This window comes from Meles meles, chromosome 7 (assembly GCF_922984935.1).
Source record: "Meles meles chromosome 7, mMelMel3.1 paternal haplotype, whole genome shotgun sequence".
In the NCBI taxonomy this organism is placed as follows: domain Eukaryota; kingdom Metazoa; phylum Chordata; class Mammalia; order Carnivora; family Mustelidae; genus Meles; species Meles meles.
In genome coordinates this window covers 119,664,323-119,691,867 of record NC_060072.1, presented here as the reverse complement: position 1 = coordinate 119,691,867, position 27,545 = coordinate 119,664,323, and the positions used below count along the sequence as shown (strand labels likewise).

Here is a 27,545-nt window from a genome sequence, read left to right as displayed (position 1 = left end):
GGAGCCCTGTGCGGAGCTCGACCCCAGGACCCTAAGATCAGGGCCCCAGTTGAAGGTAGATGCTTAACACCTGAGCCACCCAGGCTTCCCTCCATCAGTAACTTTTACATTGTTAATTTACAGCTAAATTACTTGAAATACAGCTCATTTATTCTATTAAACTGGTACCAAAGACATGTCCTCATCTGAACGGGGCAGAGGGAGGGGTGGGAGGGAAAGCTAAATCCTACTGAATACTGAAGACCTGACTTTCTTGCTATTTGTAGTGTTATCTATATGGTCTTTCAGAAATCCCCAAACTTGTATAAAGTGAGAGACTTGAGATAAGATCAGCAATCTATCAATTTCAAAGACATTTGTCAGCCCTTGTTTCTTGCCTTAAGGTCCTATTCAGCGATAACTGCCCATTTAGGTAGTAAATCATGACCCCTTAGTACCTTAACTCTGTCTCAGCGCCTCCGCTCTCCGTCTACTCTGAGGGGGAAGCAGGGAGGAGGGCCCACCGCTCGGCGGCGGGGCGGGGGAGGCCGAGGTGACAGCAGGTGAGAGCCTGGTGCGGATGAGGAAGTGAGACAGGGGCCGTGTGGGTATTACTCATTCTGCTTCACCGCCGGTGTTGCCTGCAAGAGGAACTTCTCGCCTCTCTTTCGGTCCAGCTGAAGTTTTATCTAATTGAAGCCACTTCCCATCCCTGTTCTCTTGGGGGAAAACCGTGCGTCCGTGTAAGGCGAGGGAGTCAGAACTGCGGGGTCAGGTAGTCTCTCCGTGACGCCGCGTGTCTTCGCCGTCAGAGGCCGAGCTTCCCAAATCAGTCCCTACTGTTCCCCGAACCTGCCCTCCCTCTACGCTTGAGAACTCCCCGGGTAGCCAAGAGCACGACCCTCTCCCGCGCCCCAAGTTGCGCTGAGAGAACACACGCTGCGTGGGAGCGGAGCCCAACCTTGACCAAACGGGAGGACAGGTTGCTCCCGTCACTGCGAGGGGGCAGCTCTGAGGGTACCGGGTCCTGAGAGCGATCAGCCAGACCCGTCCGTGCCCCAGGCAGCCGCGGCGGGTGTGGCCAGTTCAAGAAGCACAACGCTGCTGAGCCTCCTACTTTACCTTTCTCACTCCAACTGCCTGCCGCCCTTCAGACCGCGTCTCCACAGTTTCCCAACGCCCCCCTCCCCCATCCCACGACACCTGAGGGAAACTTTTCCCTCTCCCCTCTATTCAAACTCAGCTGCTTCTAGGGTTGCCGCAAACCGTCCTCTCCCTAGCAACGAGGTTCCGGCCGTAGAGCGAGCGGCTCTAGGTGTAAGGAAGGTGATGTCGTAAAGCCGCGAGTGTCGTAAACCAGGTGCGGTGGGGAGGGGGGAGGGGTGGAGGCGGAGGGGTGGGGGGGAAGGGGGAGGGAGGGGGAGGAGGTGACTCGAGCATTTAGACACAAGCGAGAGGATCATGGCGGATGGCCCCAGGTGTAAGCGCAGAAAGCAGGCGAACCCGCGGCGCAATAACGGTGAGTGGCGGAGGGGACCGGGGAGCGGCGGAGTCAGGGGGAGCCGGGCAGCCGGGGCGCCCTCGGGGGTGAGGGGGGCGAGCCGGGCTGGGGGCGGCCGGGGCAGGGACGGGCAAAGTGGAGTGGGAAAGTAGAAAGTAGTGCTCTCTGCCCCCCTCCGCTGCTGCCGCTGCCGGAGCCGCGCCGCGGCCGCTCGCTCTCCCTGAACCGTTATGTCTCTTACCTGGTCTCTCTCCGCCTAGCGGCTCCTGCCGCCCCTGCCGCCTCCTTGGACCGTTAGCCGCCGCATCCCCGGCGCAGGGCGGGCGGCCGGGACGCGGCCGGCCACTTTTCTGGTCCCGGGTGGAGCGGCTGTTGCTTCTTTTCGCACTTTTCCCCACTCTTTTGCCCCTCGGCGCCTCCCCTCTCCCCCTCCTCTCAGCCCCCTCCGCGTTATTCTCCCTCAGCGCGGAGGCCCCCGGGAGCCGAGGAACAAACTTGTGGCCGGCGCTGACCGTGCAAAGTGGCTTCCGCGCGCCCGCAGCCCCGGCCGGCGCCGTCGCTCGGGCCCCGCGGCTCCAGCCGGGCCGGGCTGCGGGCGCGCGGCGGGCGGCGGCGGCGGCGGCGGCGGGACGCGGCAGCCGCGGGCTGCGTGTCGTCCGTGCGCGCGTGTGCGCGGGCGCCGGCGGTGCGCGCCGCTGGCGGACCGGGCTCGGCCGGCGGCGGTAAAGTTGTGACCGGCCGGCGAGGCGCGCTCGCGGAATGGGGATTAGCCGAGCGGAGGCGCGGGTCCCTAAGCGCCCCTCCTCCCCCGCGCCTCCGGCCACCGTGCCGCGGGCCCCCGGCTGGGGACGCCGAGGCGAGCCCCGAGAGTGAGGTCCACGTTCGGTGGGGAGTGGTGGGGCGGCAGGGGAGATGGGGCAGGAGCGGGCACCTACTTGCTGCTGTGGGAGATCTGTGGATGGCGGCGAGCTGGGCAGCGGGTGTGTTTGTGGAGTTGTTACCTGGTCTTAGAGACAGGGAAGCTCCACAGACAGATTCCCCCCTCCCCAGGGGAGACTCCTTCTCCTCGCTGGGATGGGGTTCTGTGCGTACGCCTCTCATTTTTCTCTTTCGGTTTTTGGGGAAGTTGTTACCTGGGCCGGACGCACGGAGCGCTGAAGCCGGATAATGGAGCTTGGATGGCGCTCTTGGTCTCGGGTGGAAGAAGGGTGGGGGAGGGGGCAGACGGACCGACGGACGCACGGGTCTGCTGCTGTCGCTGCAGCTGCAGTGTTTATTGATTTGTGCTGATGTGCCGGGGCAATACACACCCCTCTGCCTGGCGTGAGAGTTAAAAATAAATAAATAAGAGAGACAGCAAGAGAGAGCGAGACCCGAACATGTGGTTGTTGTTGCACAGTCGCCTTTTCCAGTTTGGAGAGACGTTGTAAGTTGATTGTATTTCTGCTTATCTTGGGGGCGATTCTGTGCTTTCTCTCCCTCTTGTTCAGCAGCGAAATGTCTGCTGATTGTTATTGTCTGGACAGTTCCTGTGGCGAGAGGGGCGAGACTTCTCCGCCCGGGGGCGGCGGGAGCGCGGGGCGAGGTCCCCCGCCCGCGCCGGCCGGGTACCTGTTTGTATAATAATGGGCGGCAACGGCCCTGCCGCTGACTGCAGCCGAGGCTATATAAGGAATTACACGTACATTTCGGACCGAGGGGCTCGTTTTGGTTCCTACGTTATTTTTGAAACGAGTTTTTTAACTGTAGGGAAACAAATGCGCTTATAATGAGAACGCTGTTTCTTCCAGAAAATGAGGAAATACGTGTTTAAGTAAAAACTCTCTCGCGCTCCCCCCGCCCCACCCCCAGCTCCTGGGCTCCCTTTCTCCCTCCCCTCTGGGATGCGAAACGCGAGGTTTTGTAACCTTTCCTGGCAATTTTAGATTTTGTGTGGGATTTCCTGTCTAGAAGCAGATACGAAGATTTTTAGCTGTTTCAAGATGTTTCCTTCCAATCGTAAAAATATTTTTAATATATTTGAGCCGACATTAAAATCACTGCTTTCATGAATGATTTTAGCTATACAAATAAACATTTGTGTTTTAAAGACGTCTGTTAGTTATGATTGATAACTAATATTTGATATCGTCATTGTGGAGAGATGACTTGTTACAGCAAGGAGCGGAGCATAGGCTATTGCAATTTTAATTTCCTGTTTTAGCGTCAAATAGTGTGCTATATTGAGCTGTTGCCACTGTTGCTGATGTGGCTTTATGAAAGGTAAGTTGCTTCGGAAAGGGCTGCTCGCTTTTTACCTTATTTAAAATGTTCATCGCCAGAGAAAGGGGCTTTTCTTGTTGCTGACGACATGTGTGTGACATGTGAGTCTGAACCACCCAGCGTCTGTGCAGCTGCTGTAAACATGTTTACCTGAACGGGAAAGAATGGATTTTTCTCCTAAAGATCCTGTGATATGAATATTACACTCATAAGGCATATCAACAGATGACTTAAGGGGGAAAAAGCTTTCCTGAAAGGTACTTGAAATCAACAGGAAAAAGAGGTTCTCGATCGCTGCAGCAAATGGCAACTTGTGCAGGTAGAAAAAAGATGGTGTTTAGTTTTCTCCTGCATGTATGTCAGCCCCCTCCTGTCTGCTGCTTTCATTCTCAAGAGAGGGATTTATTTACCACGCTTGCTGTCAGTGTTTTTCCTTTGTGTTTAATATTAGAAAAACAGATTTGGGCTGTTTAGCACAAAATGTCTTGTCTGCAGTATGCATTACTCTCAGAAAACAAAAGGTGTTTAAGATAGCACGGTACTACTACAGGTATCTTCCATTTTCATCACTTTTGGCTCTGTCCTTGTATTTCTTTTTGTTCTCAAATGCATTTCATGCATTGCTGATGATTACAGCCATGCTATTTGATTAAGCCTTATAATTTACGGATTAAAAATGAAGTTAAATGCCATTGTGCTGTGAAACCTCAGAATAGGTGCTGGTTAATATTTCTTAGCAACGCAGTCATATTTAAGTTGCAGTTGTTTATTGGAGAGAATTGCGTGAAAGATAACTCTTAAATCTTTTTAATGAGGGAATAAATGATGTGTACAGTGATGATAGTCATAGAGATAGTTTATGTTGTTATTTATATGTAAATAATTTTTTGTTCATTTAAAAATAAGATACGCAGATTTTACTGCTAAGCCTCCAGTGAAACATTTTAATTTCCTTTCTGGAATATATCTGTAGAGTAGGATATTAATGGGAGAATCAAGTAATGTAACTTGACAGGGGTAAACCAACTGAGCAAGGCTTGGCCAAAGCATCAAACATTAGGTAGTAACTTTACGGTGATGATGTTAATCTGTATAAAGGAGTGGCATTAGAATTACGTAGAATCGATTTTTACCATTTGTAATGTCATGCTTTGTTTGTTGTATTTTAAAAACATGTCTTCTAATTTTCCACTTCTATTCTGCGTGATTTTCGTATGTAAGTATATATGCATTTTGGAGGGGGTGGGGAGAAATGTGCTGTAGTTACTAATGACCACATGCTGATTAATTCACTTTAGATGAAATAGCAGGTACATATTTTTCTGTCATTTGCACCATTTCCACTTGCTGTCTTTGGAAACCACCAGTAGAGGATGCTAACAAAAAATGATTATTGGTATAGTAGCACCATAAGTCTCTCTATCTCCTGTTGATTGGGACCTCTGCATTAATAGGGACCTTTGGTGTAATTCTGGTCTCCGTGTTGCTTAAAACTACCGCTGGGTAAATTAGGCATAAGCATTTTCTGGTTTGCTAAGATGGAAAAAAGTAGAAATGTTTTAACTTGAACAATTTTATAAATTTGAGCTTTTTAAATACTGAGATTGGTATTGCTATCAATTTAGTCTTGCTTTAGACCACTTATTGCTTTTTTTGTTCATTTTTATGTTGTTAGGTTTGGAAAGGAATATGGGATGATTAGCCTGTATTTATTTTGCATATTTACTGTATTTTTAACCTTTTTTATTCATTGTAGGATTCCCTGAAAACATGTATTTTAGATGTTTAAAGATGTAAACTGTTAAATATGGTTAAGAATAATTGCAATTAATTGATTGTTAATACTTTCTAATTATCTTCCCATAACTTATGTAAACTTAAACTATATACATGGATTGGGCAAACAACAGCTAAAGAAGGTGTTAACCAGCAGCCACTCAGATGTTAATGATTTTTAGATTTTATCTTTTCCCTTCCCTTCTAATTAAGAATCAGGTAGTGTAGAAGTTGTGTAGAAGTGTGTAAATTGGTATTATAACTTTCACGTATAAAAATTGCATGAGAGTTGGTGTATTTAGTAATATTTTTGGTGTGTGCCTACAATTAATATAACTGTAAACTTTTGGAAGACTTTCGTTAGGTCAAATGTTAGAAATATTTCTTTGCCTAATTATTTTTAATGGTGTTTCTATAAAATGTACCAACAGTAGTATCATAATGCAGTAGTAATACTATTTATCTTGAATTAAGTAGGAATTACCTGAATTACCAGGTAAGCCTGTGTGATTTCTCATTTTAGAATGTCATGGTTTTTCAAGAGAGTGTGTGTGTTTGTGTGTATGTATGTGTAAATATAGTTTTACATTTCCTGACAGATGTTTCTTGAATTTGGTGTTCACTTAATTCTTAGAGCTCAGTAGTAATAGGTGTGATTCACTTACTACTTTTATGAAATGGGGAAGTTTACCACAAAGCCATAATGTATATGATTGTGGTATGGAGCAAAACTTAAAGTCTCTTATAAACTGAGAGCATCAATCATTTGTTAAGATGAGCCTATTGTAAAAGCACATGGAATATTTCATTATTTTTTCTTTCTTTAGTTTATAGTATTTTTGAAAGTTTGTATCCTCTGTTTGCAATTTTAGTTGCTTTGAAGCATTTGGTGAGAACTGAGAAAGTTCTACCAAATTGGGAATGATACTTTAAAAATAGCATAATTATACCCCATAATTGTGTTTTTATTGTTTTTTCCCCTCCTTTTTTTTTTTTTTGCTTTCCCCTGTGTAAATTACTTTTAAGCATGTGATTAGAGCCATATGTAAACACAGATGCAACATCATGTGGAATTCTATTAACTACTCTCAACTACCTGTATTGAATTGTAGTAGAGAACAGAAAAAGCTTGTGGATGTTGGAGGAAGATATGCATTAATATGTAAAAGTGCAATGAAAGTTTAGAGGACTTGATGAAATTGTGGAATAGTATTTGGGATTGGAAAAGGTTTTCTTAATGTTTGCAGCATGATCATTAATTTATGGGGAAATGTCTGTTCTCTAATTGAGACAGGAGCTAGAATAAAAGTTCATTGTTAAAAGAAAATCTTAAAAATCTTAAACTAGAAAAGTGCCTGGTTAGGAAATAAAATGTTTTTGAAAACACTTTTTAGAAGCCTATTTTGTGCATATTACTAGTAAAATATCATTTAACTAGATGTAAGTTGAAAGAAAATTAATGGATATATATGTTTAAAAGACAAGTTTTTAATAACCCCAGTTAAAATGTAATCTATTAGACATACATTATTATTATTATATATTTATATATATATATAATATATATTATTATTAGGAAATAAACTTTCCTTTGGATGGGATAGGGTTTTCAGAATTGTATTCCTAGAGGAAGCCTTCTTAAGACATCATTTTTAACTAATAAAAATTTTCAGTGTGGTGTATATGATCGTGTCCTGACTTTTAACCTTGAGGGAGGTGGGTTATACTGCTTGTTAACGTGGAACTGGGTTGCTTAAAAGATGGCAATATTCTATAACACTTAAGTATAACTGTGTTCTCTAATAGAATATCCCTTATGAATCTTTTCAGAGAAAAATATTTTAATGTTTAGAACTCAATTCATTAATTTTGTTAAAACATATTTTGAAGTATATCATTTAGGTATAGATAAATTGAAAGATTCACTTTTTATAAAGCAAAACAGCCAAGTATAAGTCTACACTTGTATTATAGCTATGAAATGTTATTTTTTCATTCTCTTAAAATTTATCTTTATCTCAATTATTTCTTCAAACATCTTCCTGTTATTTAATCCATGCCGACTATATTTACAGGGATTGCACATATCTGTTCATGTAGACAATTTTATGTATTTATTGAGACTTAATACATCGAGTTTGAGTATAAACTATGGCTGTTGGTAGGAGACAATATAGTATGGCATCCTGCGAACAACTTCATCATCTCTTTTGCAGGAACAACTACATCTGTGCTGGAATTATTAGTAACAGATGTTTTGTGACCTCTTAATTCCCACCCCCGCTTCTCCATCCATATTTAAAATTAAATGTGAATGGGAGATAAATAAGGGAATGATGTCAATTTCTCATATTTATTGTTGTATTCTAAGAATATTGCAAGTCTTCTGTTTTCCCCTTTAAAATATAATTTCAAATTTTTAGGTATTATAACTATCTTAATTTGGTTTTTAGATATCTTTAATATTCTGGTTTCAATTTTCTTTTTATAATATGTGATACTATTACTTTTTAGATATCTCAGTTACCATTCATGGTTACCAACCTCTGATATATTCTAATTTTCCTTATTCTTAAGGAAAATTATCCCCGTTTATCCCCACTTAATCCTCACTTCTAATTGAATGCTTGGCTTTTTGTTAAATGCTCAGAGTATGACTGGTCTGTTCATTTAAAAATTTATTTTTCTCTTGGAATGTTACATGTTTAGTATGGAAGGGATCTTTAGAGATCATATTTTTTTATCTGGAAACTGATACAGATCAGCTGAAGTTTAGGGCCTTCAAGTAGAAATTCTACTAGAGACTTTAACTTACATTTTAGAAGAGGTAATAGTGACATGTGATAAATCCTTCAGAGAGTAGATTGAACTTGGGCTGAAATACTCTGCCTTACATACTTGAAAAGGCTGTGAAAATCACTATCTCTTTAGTGTTTTCTCCTTCCTACCTTGAGAAGCTAAGTTGCTATTCATTCTTATTGCTCTATCACTTTTCTAAATCTCTTTTGATCTTGGTTTTTTGTTGTCGTTGTTGTTTTTGTGGGGGCAGGGGTAAACAGTTGGGAGAGAATAATTCCAATAATTCCATAAATAAGTATGAGGAAAATAATAATTTTAGAGCTAGAGAGATTTGGAGAATCATTCAAATTTGATTTTGCAGATAAGCAAACATTCAGGGAGGTAGAATGACTTTGCCAAGTTCCTTCTACTAGTTAGCTTGGACTAGGTTACAGCTTTTCAGGTTCATAGCTCAGTATTCCTTTTATTAGGCCATTTGAACATGTTTATCTATGATGGCAGCAAGGAAGAACTAAATGCCATGAATTTTCAAATATATCATGGTTAAAACCAAGGGGTATTGTCAGGAATGCTCAATCATCCCAGGAAAAGGGATTTCTTAACCATTTCCATAAATTTACCAAATTTAGTGGTTGACATTACTGTATCACTTAAAAAATTTCAGACAACAAAGTTAGGTTTGTATTGTTTAAAGGCATTCCCTCATTATTTGGATTATAATTTTTCCTATTCATTCTCAATCTCAACTCCTTCCCAACCCTTACTTGCACCCAATCTAGTATGTTTTATATATGTTCCTGGTTATGTCTCTATCCTTGTAAAATAATGTGTGTTTTACATCTGTATAGCTGCTATTTTGCTATGTATTTTATTTTCTTCACTAAGCATTGTTTGATATTTGTTCATGTTGCTCTATGTACATCTAATTCTTTGATTCTGTCTAATATTTCAGAGTTTGCATGTAGCACAAATTATTGGTTCCCCTAATGATGGATGCCCAGGTTGGTTCCAACTCTGAGTAAAATAATGTGATGAACATCCTCATACATGTTGCTAATGGCTGTGGAAGTGTTTTTCTGGATATACATATCCAGGTGTGGTATTGCTGTGTAGTAGGTTAGTCACATATTTAATATCACCAAATTTGCCAGATTATTTCTGAAATGGCTACACCAGTTTTTACCCTCACCAACACTGTATACGATTTTTACTTTTTCCCAATTTTGTCAGCATTTGGTATTGTAGAATGTCCTACATCTTGCTAATTTAACTGTTGTTAAGTGGAATCCTACGGTTTTGTGCTGTGATATGTTTTTCTGTTTACCAGGGTGGTTGATTATGTCTTCATATCCTTGCTAGCTGTTTGAGTTTGCCTTCTCATGTCTGGCCTATTCATACCCTTTGCCCTTCTTTTCAGTTGGGTTTCCATTTTTTTCTTGGTTTCCCAGAATCCTCTATCTGAGGTCGTAATCCCTTGGTGGTTTTAGACATAGCAAATATTTTCCCAGTGTGTCAGCATGTGTTGACTTTGAAAGTGGTGCACAAATCCTTAATTTTAACGTACTTAAAATTTTTTATTTGTGGGCAGTAGAAGCCCTTCCTGATCCACAAACTGCAAAGATATTTTCCTATGTTTTCTTCTAATAGTTCTATAATTTTACCTTTCGTATTTAAGTCTTTAATGCATCTGGAGTTCATCTTTCTTACATAGAGTTTCTTTCTTCCTTCCTTTCTTTCTCTCTCTCGTTCATTCTCATTTCTTTCTTAAGAGGAACAGGGTGGTTAAGAGTATAGGTTATCCTGTCATTTACTAGCTGAGTCACCTTGACCAAGTTGTTTAGTCTCCCTTTGAATTTCCCCATGTGTAAAGTGGGTAGGATAATCTCAGAGCTGGGAACGTTGAATGAGGAGTATAAAGCACTGTGGTTCATATCTGTTTGTTTAAATTTTTATTTACATTATTAGATTAAGTTTGTTTTAAATATATCTTCCATCAGTTTACAATTTCTTATTCTCTCTTTCCAATATTAACTCTGATGTAACTTCGGTCTAAAAGGTTGTGATTATAAAATTTATTCTTTGTTTCTATAGCTTTGACTAGATATTGCTTAGTTGTTCTGGCCTTAAAAACAAGGCTCTTTGTTAAGTCATTAATAGAACAGTATCTTAATGCTGTTTCTGGTATGACTTCTTTCAGCCTGAGGTAGGCTGCCTTTAAGGGGCATTATATTGAGGGAGACCTTACCGTATTACTTTTATATGTAGTAAGGGCATGAACTTTAAGGAAAATGTACCTCATGCTATTCTGTTGGATAACATAAAGAACCCAACCCCAAGGAAGCTAAACTTTATATTCTATATTTGAATACCGTAAGCAATGTGCAGTCCACAGATTTTCATACAGATTCATTCATTTAGTTGGGAATATTTTTAAGAAGATGGTTGTATGTATTCTTAATATATAATATGTTCTTGTGGCATAGATTTGGGCAATCCTAAGACGAAAGTTGAAATTGTACCATTTTGTGTGTGTGTGAATGAATTTTATTGAGGTATAATTTACGTTCATCATTATGCATATACATTTTAATGAGTTTTCACATACTTACATGCATGTATAACCACCACCACAGTTAAGCTATAGAACATTTCCATCATCCCAGAAAGTTCTCTTATTCCTCATCTCAGTCATTCCTCCTCTAGTCTAGCCCAAGCAACTAATGATTGTTTTTGATAAGTAGAGATTAGATTTACTCTTTCTAGAGTTTCTTATAAATGGAATAATACAGTATGTACTCTTTTGCCTGCCTTCTTTTACTCATGTGATGTTTTTAAGATTAATCCCTGTTATTGTTTGTATCAGTAGCTCATTCCATTTATATTGTTAAGCAGTATTCCATTTCATGAATATATCACAATTAGTATATCCGTTCACCTACAATGGGCAAAATATTTGGGTTGTTTCTGGGTTTGGGTATAGAATAAAGCTGCTGTGAACATTAAAATACAAACTTTTATGTGGATATATGCTTATATTTCTTTTGGGTAAATACCCAAGATTCAAATCGCCAGATCATATAATAAGTACAGGCTTGACTTTGTAAGAAACTGCTGAACTAGTTTCTAAAGTGCTTGTAACATTTTACATTTTACAACATATGGAAGTTCTAGTTGTTCCAATCCTTATAAACATTTGTCCATGTTTTTAATTTTAGCTCTTCTAATAGTTATTGTCATAGTATTTTGGTTTTAGTCTGGACTTCACTGTAATGATGTTTGAGTATATTTTTTATGTACTTACTAGCTATTTGTGTATTTTCTTTTATGAAATGTCTGTTCCAATCATTTTCCCATTTTTTAATTGGGTTGCTTATCTTTTTATTATCAATATATAAGACTTCTTTATTCTGGGTCCAGATTCTTTTTTGGATATAGGTATTAAAAGTATTTTTTTCCTTTCTGTGGCTTATATTCTGATTTTCTTAATGGTATCTTTGAAGTGCAAATGTTTTAAATTTTGAAGAATTTCAATTTATAATTTTATTCTCTTAGACTTTGTGCTTTTTGTGTTTTAAGAAATCTTTGCACATCCCAAGATTTTCTTCCGTTGTGTTTTTAGAAGTGTATAGCTTTAACATTTAGGCCTGTGATCCATTTCAGGTTAATTTTTTTGTCTGTTTTTATCTTCATCTATAGTCCTGCTTGAGGTAGCCCTGAGTAGTATGCAAGAGGCTAAAATTTGGTCTTATTAATCAAAATTCTGTGTGAAAGTTTCTGTTGAGTATTTTAAAAATATTTTTCAGGACCCAACTAAGAACCAGAGCTCAAGATTGTAGAGAAACATAAATCCTACTTTCCTGGTTTTATACATTTTTTTTAAACAGTGGCGTTGTGCTTAGTCAGTGTTTTCAGAATTTTTCATGTTCTTGACACATTTTTAATTCACAGGAACATATTTGAGTGAAGCTAGAGTTTCAGAGAAAGATGCCCAAAGAGTGTCCAAAGTAAATGTTATCTTCATGGTCTCTTATTTCCTACACAGTTCTAATGAGTTTAGCATCATACCAGTTCTTTTTTTATATTCCATAGCTTTTATCTTTACATGGGAATTTGTTCAAATCTACCATTTATCTTGAATTCATTAAAGGACATAATTTTATCCCGTTGAACATTTCTTTAGCCATCTCTGAGTTTCTTGTATAAGGATTCCACCTTACTGTTCCGCTGAAGCTGCAGTATGACTAAAGGTCTCCAGTGACCTCCAAATTCTGCCAGCCATTCTCAACCTTTATCTTACTTGACTTTTCTACATTTGTTATTGTTGAATCTCCTGAAAGGTTTTGCTTCCTTAGCTTCTGTATTTTCACTCTTTTCTTAAATTCTCATCTTTTTCCATTCTTGTTTCTTAGAGCCTCTTTCTCTTTGACATTGCCCATGGCTGTGTCTCTTCTCACTCAATATATCCTACCTAGAAATCTGACCCAATTCTTAAAGTTTTAGCTCCCACCTATATGCTAATGTTTTCAAAGTTTTTATCTCTTGCCCAGAACTAGATTGAGTTCCAAATATGTATACAGTTGTCTGTGCAACTTTTCCACATATATATCCAACTGGACTGTCAAATTTCACAAGCCCAAAGTTGAACTAATTTATTTCCCAAGTCTCACTTTCCTTCTCATTCATGATCTTGTTAGTGCCACTGCCAATGTATTACATTTAAGTTAAAACCTAGGGTTAACCTTCCCTCTCATAACCTGACGTCACCAAATCTGCCAGTCCTATCCTATATTCTGAATGTCTTTCAAGTCAGTTTTTTCCTTTCCATTTCTATTTCTGTTGCTTTGGGATCTTCATTTCTCATGCAAACTCTTATACTGGCCTATTGTTTGCCACACCGGCTGCTGCCAAAATTATCTTTGTGCAAAACAGTTGATTTAATAATTCTCCCAATCAGATGCCTTCCCTGGGTCTTTATTAACTTACTGGATGAAACCAGGATTCTTTCCATGACATACAAGGCAGAGGCTTTAACCCACTGAGCCACCCAGGCACCCCCTTTCCATGACATACAAGACGTAGATTTATGACCTTTTCCCTGAGATTTCTTCTGTCTGGTGACCACTTCCCTCCTCCTCCTTTAACCTATAGATACTTACATCCACAGGCTGTTTTTCCCTCCATGCATTTGAATATACTTTTGGTCCTTCTACCAGAAATGTATTTCCCTTTTCCCTACCTCATATTTTCTGCTGTATTTTGAAAGGTGGACAGGAATTTATCTCAGATATTTCTTCTTCAGAAATGCTTTCTCTGATCTCATTCATTCTTCTTAAGTTGGTGATTTTTCATTTAAGTTAAAATATTATCTCCCTCTACCTTTTTTGTTCAATAAAAGGTAACTTATGTAACCAAATAAAGCCACCCACCTTAGCCCCCTTTTTACCTTGGCATAAATTATTACTATGCCAATTACCTTGGCATAAATGCTTGATCTTATGGGATTTTAGCTAAATACTTTACCCCTCATTTTGTTACAGTTAAAGAAAAAAATTTTTTATTTCCTTTAAGCTTTGATGAGTTGATTACAGATGCATTCATTTACTTACTCATATTTATGAGTAAAATGTATGTGTCACTGAAATAGCTCCCACATAATTCTTACTTTTAAGATAGTATTTTTCTGACTTTTCTATTTCTTTTTATCACCTATTCCTATTCCTTGAAAATCCATCAAAACTAGCTTGTGTTTTATTTTTGTTTTTAAAGCACTTACTTTTTTATACTCCATTTAGCTCTGTATCTGCCTTGAACACTCTAGATGTTAGTGACATAATTCCTTCTGATCTGGTATCTGTATTTGCATTTTTGGAAAAAGAATTGAACTAGGAGATAGAAGTCTTAGATAGAAGTCTTAGTTTAATATTAAATCTGCCATTAATTGGCCTATGAAATTGGGAAAATAATTTATTTGGCCTAGGTCTGTTCATCTGCAGAATGAATATGATGGATTAATGTGTTCTAGACAGTGAGACTCTGAAGATAAGAAATATAGTTTCTTTCTTTAAAGAGCTTACAGTATATTAGAGGGGGGAAAAAAGGAAAACAAACCTTTAGAATATAGTTTGGTAACTGATTCTATCCCAAATGTAGAGGGGATGGCCAAATCTTAAAGGATGTGTGTGGGTTATCTTAGTAAAAATGTGGAATGTATTACTCCAGGTCGGGGAACAGAATGTGCAGAAGCATATGAGATACACACGTACATACACATACACGTGCACACATACATATATTGTGGGATCTGCAAGTCATAGGTTTGGTTGAACACTAGGGTGAGTGGAGGAATGGCTAAACATGAGGCTAGAGAATTAGATAGGAAGAAAATGAAAACAACAACAATAACAAAACAGCTTTATACTGCCATGATTGGATTCTGTCTTGAAAGTGGTGAGGAACTGCCAGTGATCTTAAAGCAGGGAGTGACTTCAAAATAACTGTATAGTTCATTATCTTATTTTCTTTATGCATTTTAAATGATTAAAAATTCAAGAATATATATGTTTTACTAAAAGAAAAAAAAACAAAGTAAAAACTGATTTGTCTTGCTTTCCTAAGTTTTTGCTTATATATACTATAATGTGAATAGATTCACATAACAATTGCTCTAAAATGGTGTTGCCACCACACTGCCATCATCATCAATATAAATAAAAAGCATCCTTTACTAGAAACAAAAGTGGCCTTTGTTAGAGTTGGTTGCTAAAATTTTTGACATTGGGGAGTATATGTGTTGTGATGAGCACTGGGTATTAGATAAAACTGATGAAACATAGTCCTGTGCTCCTGAAACAAATAATATATTATATGTCAATTAATTGAACTTAAATTTCTTCAAAGTTAACAAAATAAAGAACAAATTTATGCATCAAGTTGGCTATGCATTTCTGAACTCTGCACTATTGTGAGGGAATTATGTTTTCATTTTTTTTTCTCTTTCCAAATCGTTAAATCACAGCTTATATGGATGTGTTGTGTACTTACAGCCCCTATGGAATAAGATGGTTTTACTGTTATTAGTGATGGTTCTCCAAATGTGTAAAATCCTTTGAGTTTATTATTTCTTCATGAAATTTTGGGTTATTTCTGGTACTTATTAATGGTTCTTTGTAGAACTCCATCTTATGAACCTGTTATATATACTTTGATATCCATTCTCTGTTACAGATATTTAATAAAATACAGTTAGACAATCCTTGCCATTCTTTTTACTGGCATGATCCCAGTACCTGATTATGATAAATGAGGCTACTGAGTAAGCTGGCTGTTTTGTTGTTTGCATTGCAATAACTGGACATCCGTGAAACTTCAGATTCCAAATAAAGTAAAACTTTATTTTCCTGAGTGTTTCTTGGTGAGTGAGGGAAAATAGCCATAGGCCTGATATGTTTTTCTTATTGAACAAAAGAATTCGAGATTTTGAGGGGAGTTACGCTATATGCTACAAGATGTGCAGATTGAGGACAGTGCCGTTTTTTAGTCCAAGTGCTGAGGAAATACACTTTATCATGTTTCAACCTGTAAGTTAATTATTTTATGTAAAAAATAGTGTCTTATTTATACACCATTTCTCTCAGTATTTTACATGTGACCTAGTTTGTATGTTAAAGGGCTTTTGTGCTGATGTCATATACGAAATGTTTTTAACCTAAACTGTAAAACTTATCCTAATCTTCCTAGTATTCCTTTATACTTATTATACTTTATTTATATGCTTAATTCGTCTTATGTATTATGTGTTATAATAGTCAACTTAATGGTCATAAAATTCTATGTAATTTCAATTCTATCACATCAAGCTGATTTTTTTTTTTTTTTTTTTTGGTGGGAGGCATCATCCTTTGTTTTGTTGCTGTTTCTCATTAGAGATAGATTTATAGTCTTACTGTACCAATGCAAGAAAAGTTCAGGACAGCCAGACAGATTTTGAGTGTTTATTATATTGAGAGTCTTAATATATTAAGCATATGGGGAGGGAAGCAAGGTGCTAGCTATTTTAAGGTCTCATGGCCACACTAACATCCATCTTGTTCATGTTCACCTGGGTAATACAGAGCTTGGGGATTTCCATCTACCCTTACTGTATTTGGTTGAGTCAGCAGTCAGGTAACAGAAATGGTCATACTTTTGCCATTATGTTCTCTGAGTTTCTGATCACTGCAGTCTCACAGATGAGGAAAGTGGTTACAGATGGAAGATCTGATATGCAAAGATAAAGAACACAGGAAATGATAAATATGGGTAGATATAAACAAACACTGTATAAAACCTGGGAGCAGAGTAAAATCATTGATTAGCTGTAGACTTTGGTAAGTTATGTAGTCATGTTAAAATCTCAGAGATAAATAAACATCTAGAAACAGTATGGGGAGCTTTCAAATTAATAGAGGAGGGAAATGAGAAAAAATAATCTAAAGAAAAAGGAAGGAAAAGAAGAGAAACAAGACAAGTGGGAAGCACAAAGGTTAGTGATAGATGAAAATATATTAGTAATTACAGTGCATATAACTGACAAAATGCTCCAGTTAACAGAAGCTGATTGTCAGATTGCATAAAATAACAAAATCTACATATGTACTATTTATAAGAAACATACCTTTAAAAAAGAAATAGAAAACTTGAAAATAGAAAGGGTGTAAAAGATATGCTTGACAGTACTTACTAAAGAAAGGTTGTATTGTGTGGCTATATTAATATCACCTGAAGTTGGCTTTGTGGAAGAACTTAGAGAGTGAGGGTGACTAAATAATGATAAAAGCAATGATAATTCTAAATTTGCATTGGGGTGCCTGGGTGGCTCAGTTGGTTGAATGTCTGCCTTTGGCTCTGGTCATGATCCCAGAACCCTGGGATCTAGACCTGCATGGAGCTCGGCATAGTGCTCCATGCTCAGTGGGGAGTCTGCTTGTCCCTTTGCCCTTCACCCTGCTTGTGCTCTCTCTATCTTGCTTGCTCTCAAATAAATGAATAAATAATATATAAATAAATTGGTATGTTCCTGATAATATACTTTGAAGATATATATTAGGCAAAAAATAGGACTACAGAAGGAATGGGCAAATTCATCAGCATTGTGAATTATCTAAAATAATCTTTCTTAGTAAATATTGGAATAAGCAGAAAAATTTTTTAAAAATATGGAAGATTTTAATAACAGGACTTACAGACTTGCTGTAATGAACATTTAGGAAGCTGCATCTCAGGATGCTTTTTAAAAAATTATTTTAAAAAATTCTTTAAAAGCACATAAGACCTATTTACAAGAAGTGATGATTCTGGTCAAATACAGCCAGTTTTCACAATTTCAGTGGATTAGCCTTATACTACATTCTCTGTTTACAATGACATTAGCTGTAAGCACCATAATTTTCCTGTATCTTTGGAAGTTGAGATGTATTGTTTACAAATAACTCATGGGTAAAAGAAATACTTGTAAGGAATATTAGAAAATACATTTTTTAAAATATTTTATTTATTTGACAGAGAGAAATCACAACTAGGCAGAGAGGCAGGCAGAGAGAGAGGAGGAAGCAGGCTCCCCACAGAGCAGAGAGCCTGATGTGGGGCTCGATCCCAGGACCCTGGGATCATGACCTGAGCCGAAGGCAGAGGCTTTAACCCACTCAGCCACCCAGGCGGCCCTAGAAAATACAATTTAACAGTAATAAAATACCATTCATCAAAACTTATGTGATAAACTATCATTAACTGATACTTTATGGAAATTTATAAACTTTAATGCTTACATTAAAGGAATAAATGCTGAAAAATAGTAAGCGCATTCATAAGAATTAGAAGTGAGTAGAAGAAAATTCTTGCAATTGAAGTAAAAAGTAAATATAAATTAATGAAATAGAAAGCAAGAGCATATCAGAGAGGAAACAGTACAGGTAAAAATAGATTATTTGAAAAGACTAACAAAATTGAAAACTGTTGGCAAGATTAATCAAGGGAAAAGAGAAGTCACAAACAATAACTTGAATGAAAAAGGAGATGTTACCACAGATGTTTCAGGAATAGTCATCTTTATGCTAGTATATTGAAAACATATCACATGGACAAGTTCCTGGAAAAAAGTAGCTCATATTAGCTCAAGAAGGAATAGAAAATTGAATAGTCTTAATATATAAAGGAAAGATATGCCTCCAAAGAAAAATACCAAGGCCACACAGGTTATACCAAGTTTTTTAAAACATCCAAGGGATAATAGCAAGATGCTCATTAAGGAACCTTGATCTTTAATGGCACTAGTATTGCCCTTCAGTGGGAAAAGGATGGCTCTTTCAATAACTGAGGTAGTTAGTTAGTTAAATGGCCGTTATCTCATCTTATTTAGAGAAATTAGTTGGACTAGATTATAGATCTAAATCTATAAGTAAGGTAATTGTATAATTAAAGTAAAACTAACTTTCTAGAGATAATAGAGTAGAATGTTTTCATGACTTTAAATAAGATAAAAATTGCATAAAACACAGAATGCAAAAGATTGGCAAATATGACTTTAGGAAAATTAGTAATTTCACCAGTAGATACCATAAAGAGAGTGGGGATTAGTATTTAGCACAAATAAAGATCTGCCACACAGTGAAATAAAGATAACAACTTAAGAGAAAACTGGGTAAAAGAGTTGAATGTACACTTCATAAAAGAATAAACTCATTTGACCAATAAGCACATTATAAGATAGTCAACCTCATATGTAATCAGAGAAATGAAAATTAAAAACAGTGAAGAAGTTATTTCATGCCTCCTAGATTCTCAAGAACTCAAGATCAAATGGAATTGCTATTCATGGGAATATGGAGCAACCGGAACACTTAGGCAGTGCACGTGGTAATGTTAATTGCTATGTCCACCAGAAAAAAAAAATGGCTTTATTAAAGTTGAAGATGCACATATGCTATGATCCAATATCTCTATTCCTAAGTATGTCTTAAAGAAACCTTTATACAGATGATCAGGTGATGTATATAGTTGTTAATAATAGCCTTATTCATTCATAATAACAAAACAAAAAACAACTCAAATATCTGTCAGTAGTATGATGAATAGTGGTGTATGCATTCAACAGAATGTACACAATTCTGAAAATGAATGAATTATAGCTTGTCAGCAGCTAGGAATATAACATTGGGAAATATAGTGTTGGGATATAATGTTGGGAAAAAACAAATCATAGAAGAATATACAACAACATACTTCCATTTATATAAAAATTCAAGAACTTGCAAAATGAAGTAATATATTAATACAAATATAGTACGGCTCTAAAAGAAAAATTTAGGGATGAATGAGTAACACGAGTTTGGGAAGATAACTGTTTCTACACAGAGTAGATACAGTGGGTAAGTGTGATGATTTTTTTACGCAACTAATGAATCGTTGAATGCGGCATCAAAAACTAATGATGTACTATATGCTGATTAACTGAACATAATAAAAAAAACTGGATGGTGAGTACTCAAATAATTATTGTATTCTTTTATTTACCATAAACTTATTTTATAGAACTGTTTATTTCATACTTAGTATTGATAATTACTGACAGGAATGATATTTAATGATAATAATTAATTGAAAATAGTAACTAGGAAAAGAAAAGTGAATCATTTTGGGGAGAATGCTGTGTATTTCCAATATATCTACATTTAGTCTTTCTGTGAATTCTCAAATATAGTCAATCTTTTGGCTTTTTTTTAAGTAAATTTAGTATTATTTTTGTATTTTATAGAGCATAATAATTTCTGTCCCTGGTTGTGAGACACTGCAAATGTGTTCATTTATCTCAAAGGGTACAGACAATTTTAGTTTTTTTACATTTTTCTAAGCACTAAATTTACATGTTTTCTGCCTCATATATTTCCTGAGTTTTTTAAAAAGATTTTATTTCTTTATTTATTTGAGAGAGTGTGTGTATGAGTGGGGGTGGGGGGGGACAGTGGGTAAAAGTGGGGGACAGAGGGACAAGCAGAAGCTGAGCTGGATCCCAGGACCCTGAGATTCTGACCTGAGCTGAAATCAGATGCTTATTAACTGGCTGAGCCACCCAGATGCCCCTCATACATTTCTTGTTTATTGCCCACATTTTAAGACAGTTGAGAAAGGTATTGCCTTACCTTATATTTTTCTTTTTCTTTTTCTTTTCCTTTTCTTTTCTTTTCTTTTTTTGTAGAGAGAGAGTATGGGCATGTGAATGGGGCTGATGGGGATGGGGGCAGAGGGAGAGGAGAAAAGGAATGTTACGTAGACTCCACTCTCAGTGAGGAGTTCTATGGGAGCTCCATCTCAAGATTGCGGGCTCAATCTCAAGACTGCGAGCTCATGACCTGAGATGAAACCAAGAGTCCCAAGAGTTGGACGCTTAAACTATAGACTGAGTCAGCCAGGTGCCCCTTAAAGTATTTTTTAAAAATTTTTTGTTTTTTAAAGTAAGCTCTATACCCAACATGGGGCTTGAACTCATAGTCTTGAGATCAAGAGTTGCATGCCTTACCAACTGAACCAGACAGGTACCCCTTATATTTGTCTAACTTCTATGTCTTTCTTTCTTCTACATTTGTAGGTATAACATTTTGTTTCAGAATATTACCATTTTGTTTATTTATGAGACTTTATCATGTTTATATGTCAGGCACTGTTCTAAGCAGTTTAAAAATACTAACTCATTTTGGGCGCCTGGGTGGCTCAGTGGTTTAGGCCACTGCCTTCGGCTCAGGTCATGATCTCAGGGTCCTGGGATCGAGTCCCGCATCAGGCTCTCTGCTTGACGGGGAGCCTGCTTCCCTCTCTCTCTCTGACTGCCTTTCTGCCTATTTGTGATCTCTCTCTGTCAAAATAAATAAGTAAAATCTTTAAAAAAAATACTAACTCATTTCATCTGCAATAAAATCCTATGAGGAAGATATTGTTATCCTTACTGTAATGGTAAGGAAACTGAGGCACAGAGAGGTGGTTGTCTTGGGTCACATAGCTAGTAGGTGGAGCCTATATTCAAATGTAGGCATCCTGGCTCTGTATCGTGCTTTTAACCTCTAAGCTGTAAAAAACCATAGGAAGTATATCGCTAAGAAGAACATGCCATTTTTTCAATATTCTTTAATAAATAAGGTGCTATTTTTAAAGGTTGTTAGCATATATTGTCATACAATGCTGAAAAGATTTTGCAATTCCCTTTCTTTTATCCAAGAATATATATAAGCAATTGATATTTTTAGACCCTGCTTTAAAATGAAATTTATGTCCATAAATCCATGGGATGAGAAAAGTATATAGGTAAAAGGACCTGTTAGTCTAATTGCAGATATGACCATATGCATAAATGGTGATAGCAACCTCTCTTTCTTATTCTGAAGTTCATAGAGTCATAATTTAAAATCAGAAAATTTAATAGAAATATGTATATATTTAAGAAAGCAATATTCAGGGATGTTGACATGGTATTTTTGTGAAAATTCTTACAGTAAAATAGAGTTAAACTGTGAACAGAGAAAGTTAGGCAGTTGTGATTTGTAAAGCTAGTAGTAGTATTCGAAAGTGACACACCAAGGGTAAAGAGAGAAGAATCAGACAAATTCTTGCAATAGTTCTTTACCACTGAGAATATAATGCTAGCTTACAGAAATTTCTATATTAAGTTCAAGGGTTTTATAACTACATGAAAGTCTTTCCATGGGTCAACCCCTAACCCTATTCCAAATTGAAGCCTTTACTTCAGAGGCTTTTGAGAGAACTCATCCTATAGCTAGCTATATGCTTGTGATACTATGTTGTTTCTAAAAAGCTCAGCTTTTTTGTGTATGGCTTTTTGTCAGCCACTTCAGATGACTTTCAGCAACACGTGGTTTTACCAGTCAAAACACATGACTTACTGATTTTTCCTTTAGAGTTGAAACTGTATATGTGGCCTGAATATACTTTCAGAGATTCTTCAAAGAGACAGTATTTCCTACTTAATTAGCAGCCTGTTTTTATTTTGTAAGATCAAGCACATATGTAGCATATTTCAAGCATTAATTTACATTTAAATAAGGAAACCTCTTGCAGTTGAATAAAGGCATTTATTTATTTTTATTAACATATAATGTATTGTTTATTTCATGGGTACAGGTCTGTGATTCATCAGTCTTACACAATTCACAACACTCACCATAGCACATACCTTCCCCAATGCCCATCACCCACCACCCCATTCCTCCCTCCTCCCTCCCCTCTAGCAACCCTCACTTCGTTTCCTGAGATTAAGGCATTTATTTTTTAAGAACACATATGAATGTACAGCAATTTATAGCTCCAACCATTAGGTAATTTGAGATGCTCACATAGAATTCTGAGTGATTATGACAATGTCCCATCTGCATCTGTATTTGTTTTGTCCGCTTCTCTACTAGGGAAGACAAATATATAATATGTGGTATTTTCAGTTATTTTAGATTAATCCATCTCAACATAGTGGGGGAGAGTATATCATACATGATACTACATGAAATAGCCTTTAAGAATTTGGACAATAACTGCCACAAAATGTTTCTCAGAAAGTGAGAAGTATCTTTTGGTTATAACTTTTATAATGCAAACTTGCTGTGTTACTTCATAATTTAATGTAAGAACTATAGGAATTTGTATTAATTTTTTACCTTTAAAAATTGAGTCAGATGAGTTCTCTAGGATGAGTACATTGTTTAATCCGTGGCTTCAAGTCTCCATGTTGTTACTCCCTTCCCCTACCAAGTACATCCTGCTTTTGGCACAAGATATCTTTCTTTCAGATGTCAAAACACTTAGGAATACATTTTATAAATTATTAACTTATTCTTTTAGTACAGACTTGAAATCATTTGGAGAATAAACTATAGCAATTGAAAAGTCTAGTTTTTGTTGAATGGAGCTGCAGCTAATCTTGAAAACCTACTGATAACATAGCACTTAACATTCAGAAAAGGTAAATAAGTCCCCTAACTTTTCATTTTCAGTTTCATGTAACTTTACAGTTTGGTACTTGATATGTACTCTTGATAAGAGAAGGTTATATGATGTAACAAACATTTAATAATTGCCTACTGTGTTGTCACTATGCTAATTGCTAAGGATACAATGTGGGTAAAACGGGTTCTGCACTTACAGAACTTGGAAATGATGGATAGAATCACAAAAACAGATATTTGTAGTACAGTGCAGCCACTATAATATAGAGAAATGGAAAGAATGGCCAATGAAAGCATTGCTGGAAAAGTTAATGTCTGAACTGAATATTAAAGGATCAGAGAGAGAGAAAATAGAAGTGAAGGAAATCGGGGAATGGGACTGGTGGACCAACTGGTGGAGAACAGAAGCAAAGTCACATTGGTAAGAAATAGCATGATTTGTTCTGGAAGTACAAGCATATATGTGTTGGAAGAGTATAAATAAGGGACAGAGAATGATGGAAGGGTATGGAACCAAATCCTGGAGGGTTTTTAATACCCTATTTATGAGCTTGAACTTCCCTTTCTTTCTAGGCTTTAGGAAGTCATTGAAGACTTTTAAGCAGGGACCTTGTTTGATCATATTTAGGTTTAAATAGAACACTCTGGTAGCTGTTTTGAATGACAAATTTTAAAGGGAAATGATTGGAGACAGGGAAGGCATTTGTGAAGTAGTTGGCTTGACAAGATCTGATGGGGACTTAAACTAGGGCTGTGATAATAGAAATGGAGAAAAGGGAATGGATTTCAGACTGTTTACTTTTGTTGTTAGTAAATCATACATTCATTAGGACTTGATACTTGGAAATGGCCAATGAGGGAGAAGCAGACAAGTTTATTTTTTTTTATTTATTTATTTTTAATATGACAGACAGAGAGCACTAGTAGGCAAAGAGGCAGGCAGAGAGAGAGAGGAGGAAGCAGGCTCCCCGCTTGAGCAGAGAGCCCGACGCGGGACTCGATCCCAGGACCCCGGGATCACGACCTGAGCCGAAGGCAGCGGATTAACCCACTGAGCCACCCAGGCGCCCAGCAGACAAGTTTAAATCCAGAGTTTCTAGCTGGGGCGACTGCATGGATGGGGATGATGCCAAAAAGAGAGAATACATGAGTAAGGGTCAATTTAGAAGCTAAGGAAATCAGGTTTAGATATTTTGAGTTTGAGATGGTAATGAGATAACCAGTGTGGGTGGTCTAACAAGGCAACTGATCTTTTGAATATGGTGCTGTGGGATGTGACTGGCTGTTTCCTGGGCTGGAAACCGTGGGGCCATTTCTGGAGGGTATATGGGCTGAGAAGAAAATAAAGAAGGCAGTAGATAGGATCTTGGGGAGCATCAGTGTTTTAGAGACCAGCAGAGAGAAAGAAGCCCCATAAAGGAGAGAAGAACCTAACCAGAAACAAATGAAATAATTAGTGAGCCAACCTATGGATCTAGTTGAGTCTAGAAACTATGCATTTTTAATGGAACAAAGTGATAAAGTTGTAATTCACTTAGATGCCCTCTGTAGTAAGATTAGAATGTAACATTAGTCTAGGATTGAGATTTTACCAGAGTGGTACAGTGACAAGTTATGAGCCTTGGGAAATTAAGGTGTTGTAGTTAAAGAGCAGTTTAGATGATGAGCTGTGACAAATGTTGCATATTACGTGCTGTGCATTATTCTTTACAAACATTAACTCATTTGATCCTGACAACCAGCCTGGTAAAACCTTAGTCCTAGAATATAAATTCCATAAAGGAAGGGAGGTTATTTTGTTGTCTCTCTGTATCCTCAGTGCCTGATCTGCAAAAAGGGGTCAAATACCTGTTGAATAAATGAATGAAGATGACATACATTATTATTTCCATTTTACAGATGTGGAAACTGGGTAAGGAGAGGTTAAGTAATTTATGCTTAGCCGAGCTAGTGGGAGAGAGCCAAGGAGAGTGAGCTGGTAAAAAACTGAGGGACTCTAGGACATAAGATCTCTATGCGAGGTAGTAGAAGTGAAGGCATGAGTGATATGGAAGAGGAAGTCTGGTCAGAGATTAACGTGTTAAAAATTATAATTTGTTGAGGTGGAGTTCTAGATGACAACAAATGGCCCGGTTTTAGGAATGGAATGGAGTAGATGTTTATTATGGAAATTCTGTGGGTATATATATATAGATGACAGAAGTTTTGACAGAGAGGAAGATTATGATACAGTCTTCAATAAGTGAAGAGTTATTATATGGAGATGTGTAAATGGGAGAAGATAGAGGAATGGATGAATGTCATTTGGATAATCTTGTTGGAAAACTTCAAAAGTACTGAGAATGTAAATATGAATGTTTAAAATTTTGCCTGGTCTTGCAGACACACTTAAGGTTGAATTCTAAATGTTACATTTCTCCCCTGCAAAAAAAAAAGCTTCCACACTTTTCTTAATGTAGGTAGAGAACATAATTTTGTTTGAGTTCCCAGCAGCATGGCTTACCATTTTTTTTTTTGTTCGGTAGCTGTTGAGTACACATCTCAAGGATGGTGAAAATAAAATGCACTTGCTCTTCTAAATCTCCAGCGACTGCCCAGTGCATTGTCATTCATTCCCAGTTCCCTTGCTGACCCTTTACCCTCCTCCTCCCCCAAGTCTCTCTTTGAATGCTTTTGTTTCAGGAAGCTCTTGAGAGCTTTCTTTCTCTATTATCCTTGTGGCAGAGAAAAAAGTAAAATTTATTTTAGCACTAAATTATAGTTAACATTTTAAATTGAACATTTTCAGCATGTTTCAGTGACCTAAGCAATTGATTCAGGTTCACCTTAAAAAGATTATTCAGTCTTATATTTTGTTTGTTTTAAAAGGCTCAAATTTCTTTTTCATATGTTTTGATAGCATTGTAATTTCTGCCCTGAATATTTTCCTTCAGAAAAATATGAAAATCCAGTAATTTATTATAAGGATATTAAACCTAAAATTGAATTATTTATATCAGTTTAAAGCATAGACTTTGAGTTACAGAATTTTTCATTTTGCAGTTGCGTAGTTCTATGCCCATCTATCCTTTTGTGTGTGTGTGTTTCCCACAAATAAGTATCTGAATAGTTATGAGGAAATTCAGCTCTTAGGAAATTCAGAGTTAATCAAACATTTATATAATGAAAAGTTTGGAAGAGATGATTTCCAAGGTGTCTTCTAGAGCAGATATTCTGTGATTTTGTGGTTGTCTATGCTCTGCCCACTTCAGATCTTAGTAAATAGTCACTGAAATACTGCTAAATGACCTTTGACACAGAACCCATGAATGCCCTAGGTATGATTTCACTTTCACCTCCTTTGTAAACTTAAATGCTTGTCAAATTAAATGTGTGTTTAGATCTTTCTGTTGAACACGCCTTGAGGATGAGAACAAAGCTTGGGGTCAATTTGGCCATAATCCCCATGTTTATCTTTTTATGTTACAGAGATTTGTTGGGGGATGGGGTGACAGTCCTTTCTGAGGAGAAAGTACGAGTGTAGGTGGACTTGCTGTCTTCTTCATATTTTTCCCTGCAGCCTCACTGGGCCTTGCTGATTTCCATATGTTAATAAAAGCAGACTAGGTGGGTTACTGGTTGGTACTTGTTTTCATTTGATCCAAGTGGTCTGTTATACACACACTAACTGACAAATTAAATCAAGGTGCTATATTTGGAAGTATCTTACTTTTCCATTGTCATTAAACTAGATTAGATTATCTCACAGGAGTTAATACCATATGAGGTTTTTCATGTGTTCATGTGTATAGTATATATTTAAATATTATTTTTATGTTTTTCTGTATAAATTTTATAAATGCCAACTTGTCAACTCTGAAGTATAAAATATATTTATTAAATTTATATTTTAACTTTATAGTAATAAAAACTGATAATTCTTGGATCTTACTCTTTTAAATTTTCTCATTTAGGTTCTGATAATTTGAAAATTAGGAAAATGCTCAGGCTCACATGACTTTTAGTAGCAGACACTACTACATCTCACTGGTTATAATTGATTAGAAGCTGTGAACAGTCATTAATTGTTCAAATATAAGAAGGTTGTAGGAGACCATATTACAAAAGAACTAGTTACCTTTACAATTTCTGCGCTACACCTCAGGCACTTCGTTTCAGAAGAAAAGCTCTATTCAGTGCCTTGGGTGAAAAGACCCTTACCTCCTTGTAGATGAGAGGGCTGTAGGAAATTTCTTGCTAAATAGGACATT

At 37.3% G+C, this 27,545-nt stretch overlaps 1 protein-coding gene and 1 long non-coding RNA gene across 5 annotated transcripts in view; one reads left to right on the top strand and one right to left on the bottom strand.

Annotated features, from left to right (window-relative positions):
• Window positions 1–1,882, bottom strand: part of LOC123946554 — a 36,425-nt gene extending 34,543 nt beyond the window's left edge. The window contains exon 1 of the long non-coding RNA XR_006819627.1: window positions 1,722–1,882. This is a non-coding gene — a long non-coding RNA (uncharacterized LOC123946554). The remainder of the gene's footprint in view (window positions 1–1,721) is intronic.
• Window positions 1,401–27,545, top strand: part of ZEB1 (zinc finger E-box binding homeobox 1) — a 197,214-nt gene continuing 171,069 nt past the window's right edge. For all 4 annotated transcript variants that reach the window (XM_046011951.1, XM_046011949.1, XM_046011950.1 and 1 more), the window contains exon 1: window positions 1,401–1,498. In XM_046011951.1, the coding sequence (XP_045867907.1) occupies window positions 1,441–1,498 (58 nt within the window). In that variant the 5' untranslated portion in view covers window positions 1,401–1,440. The remainder of the gene's footprint in view (window positions 1,499–27,545) is intronic.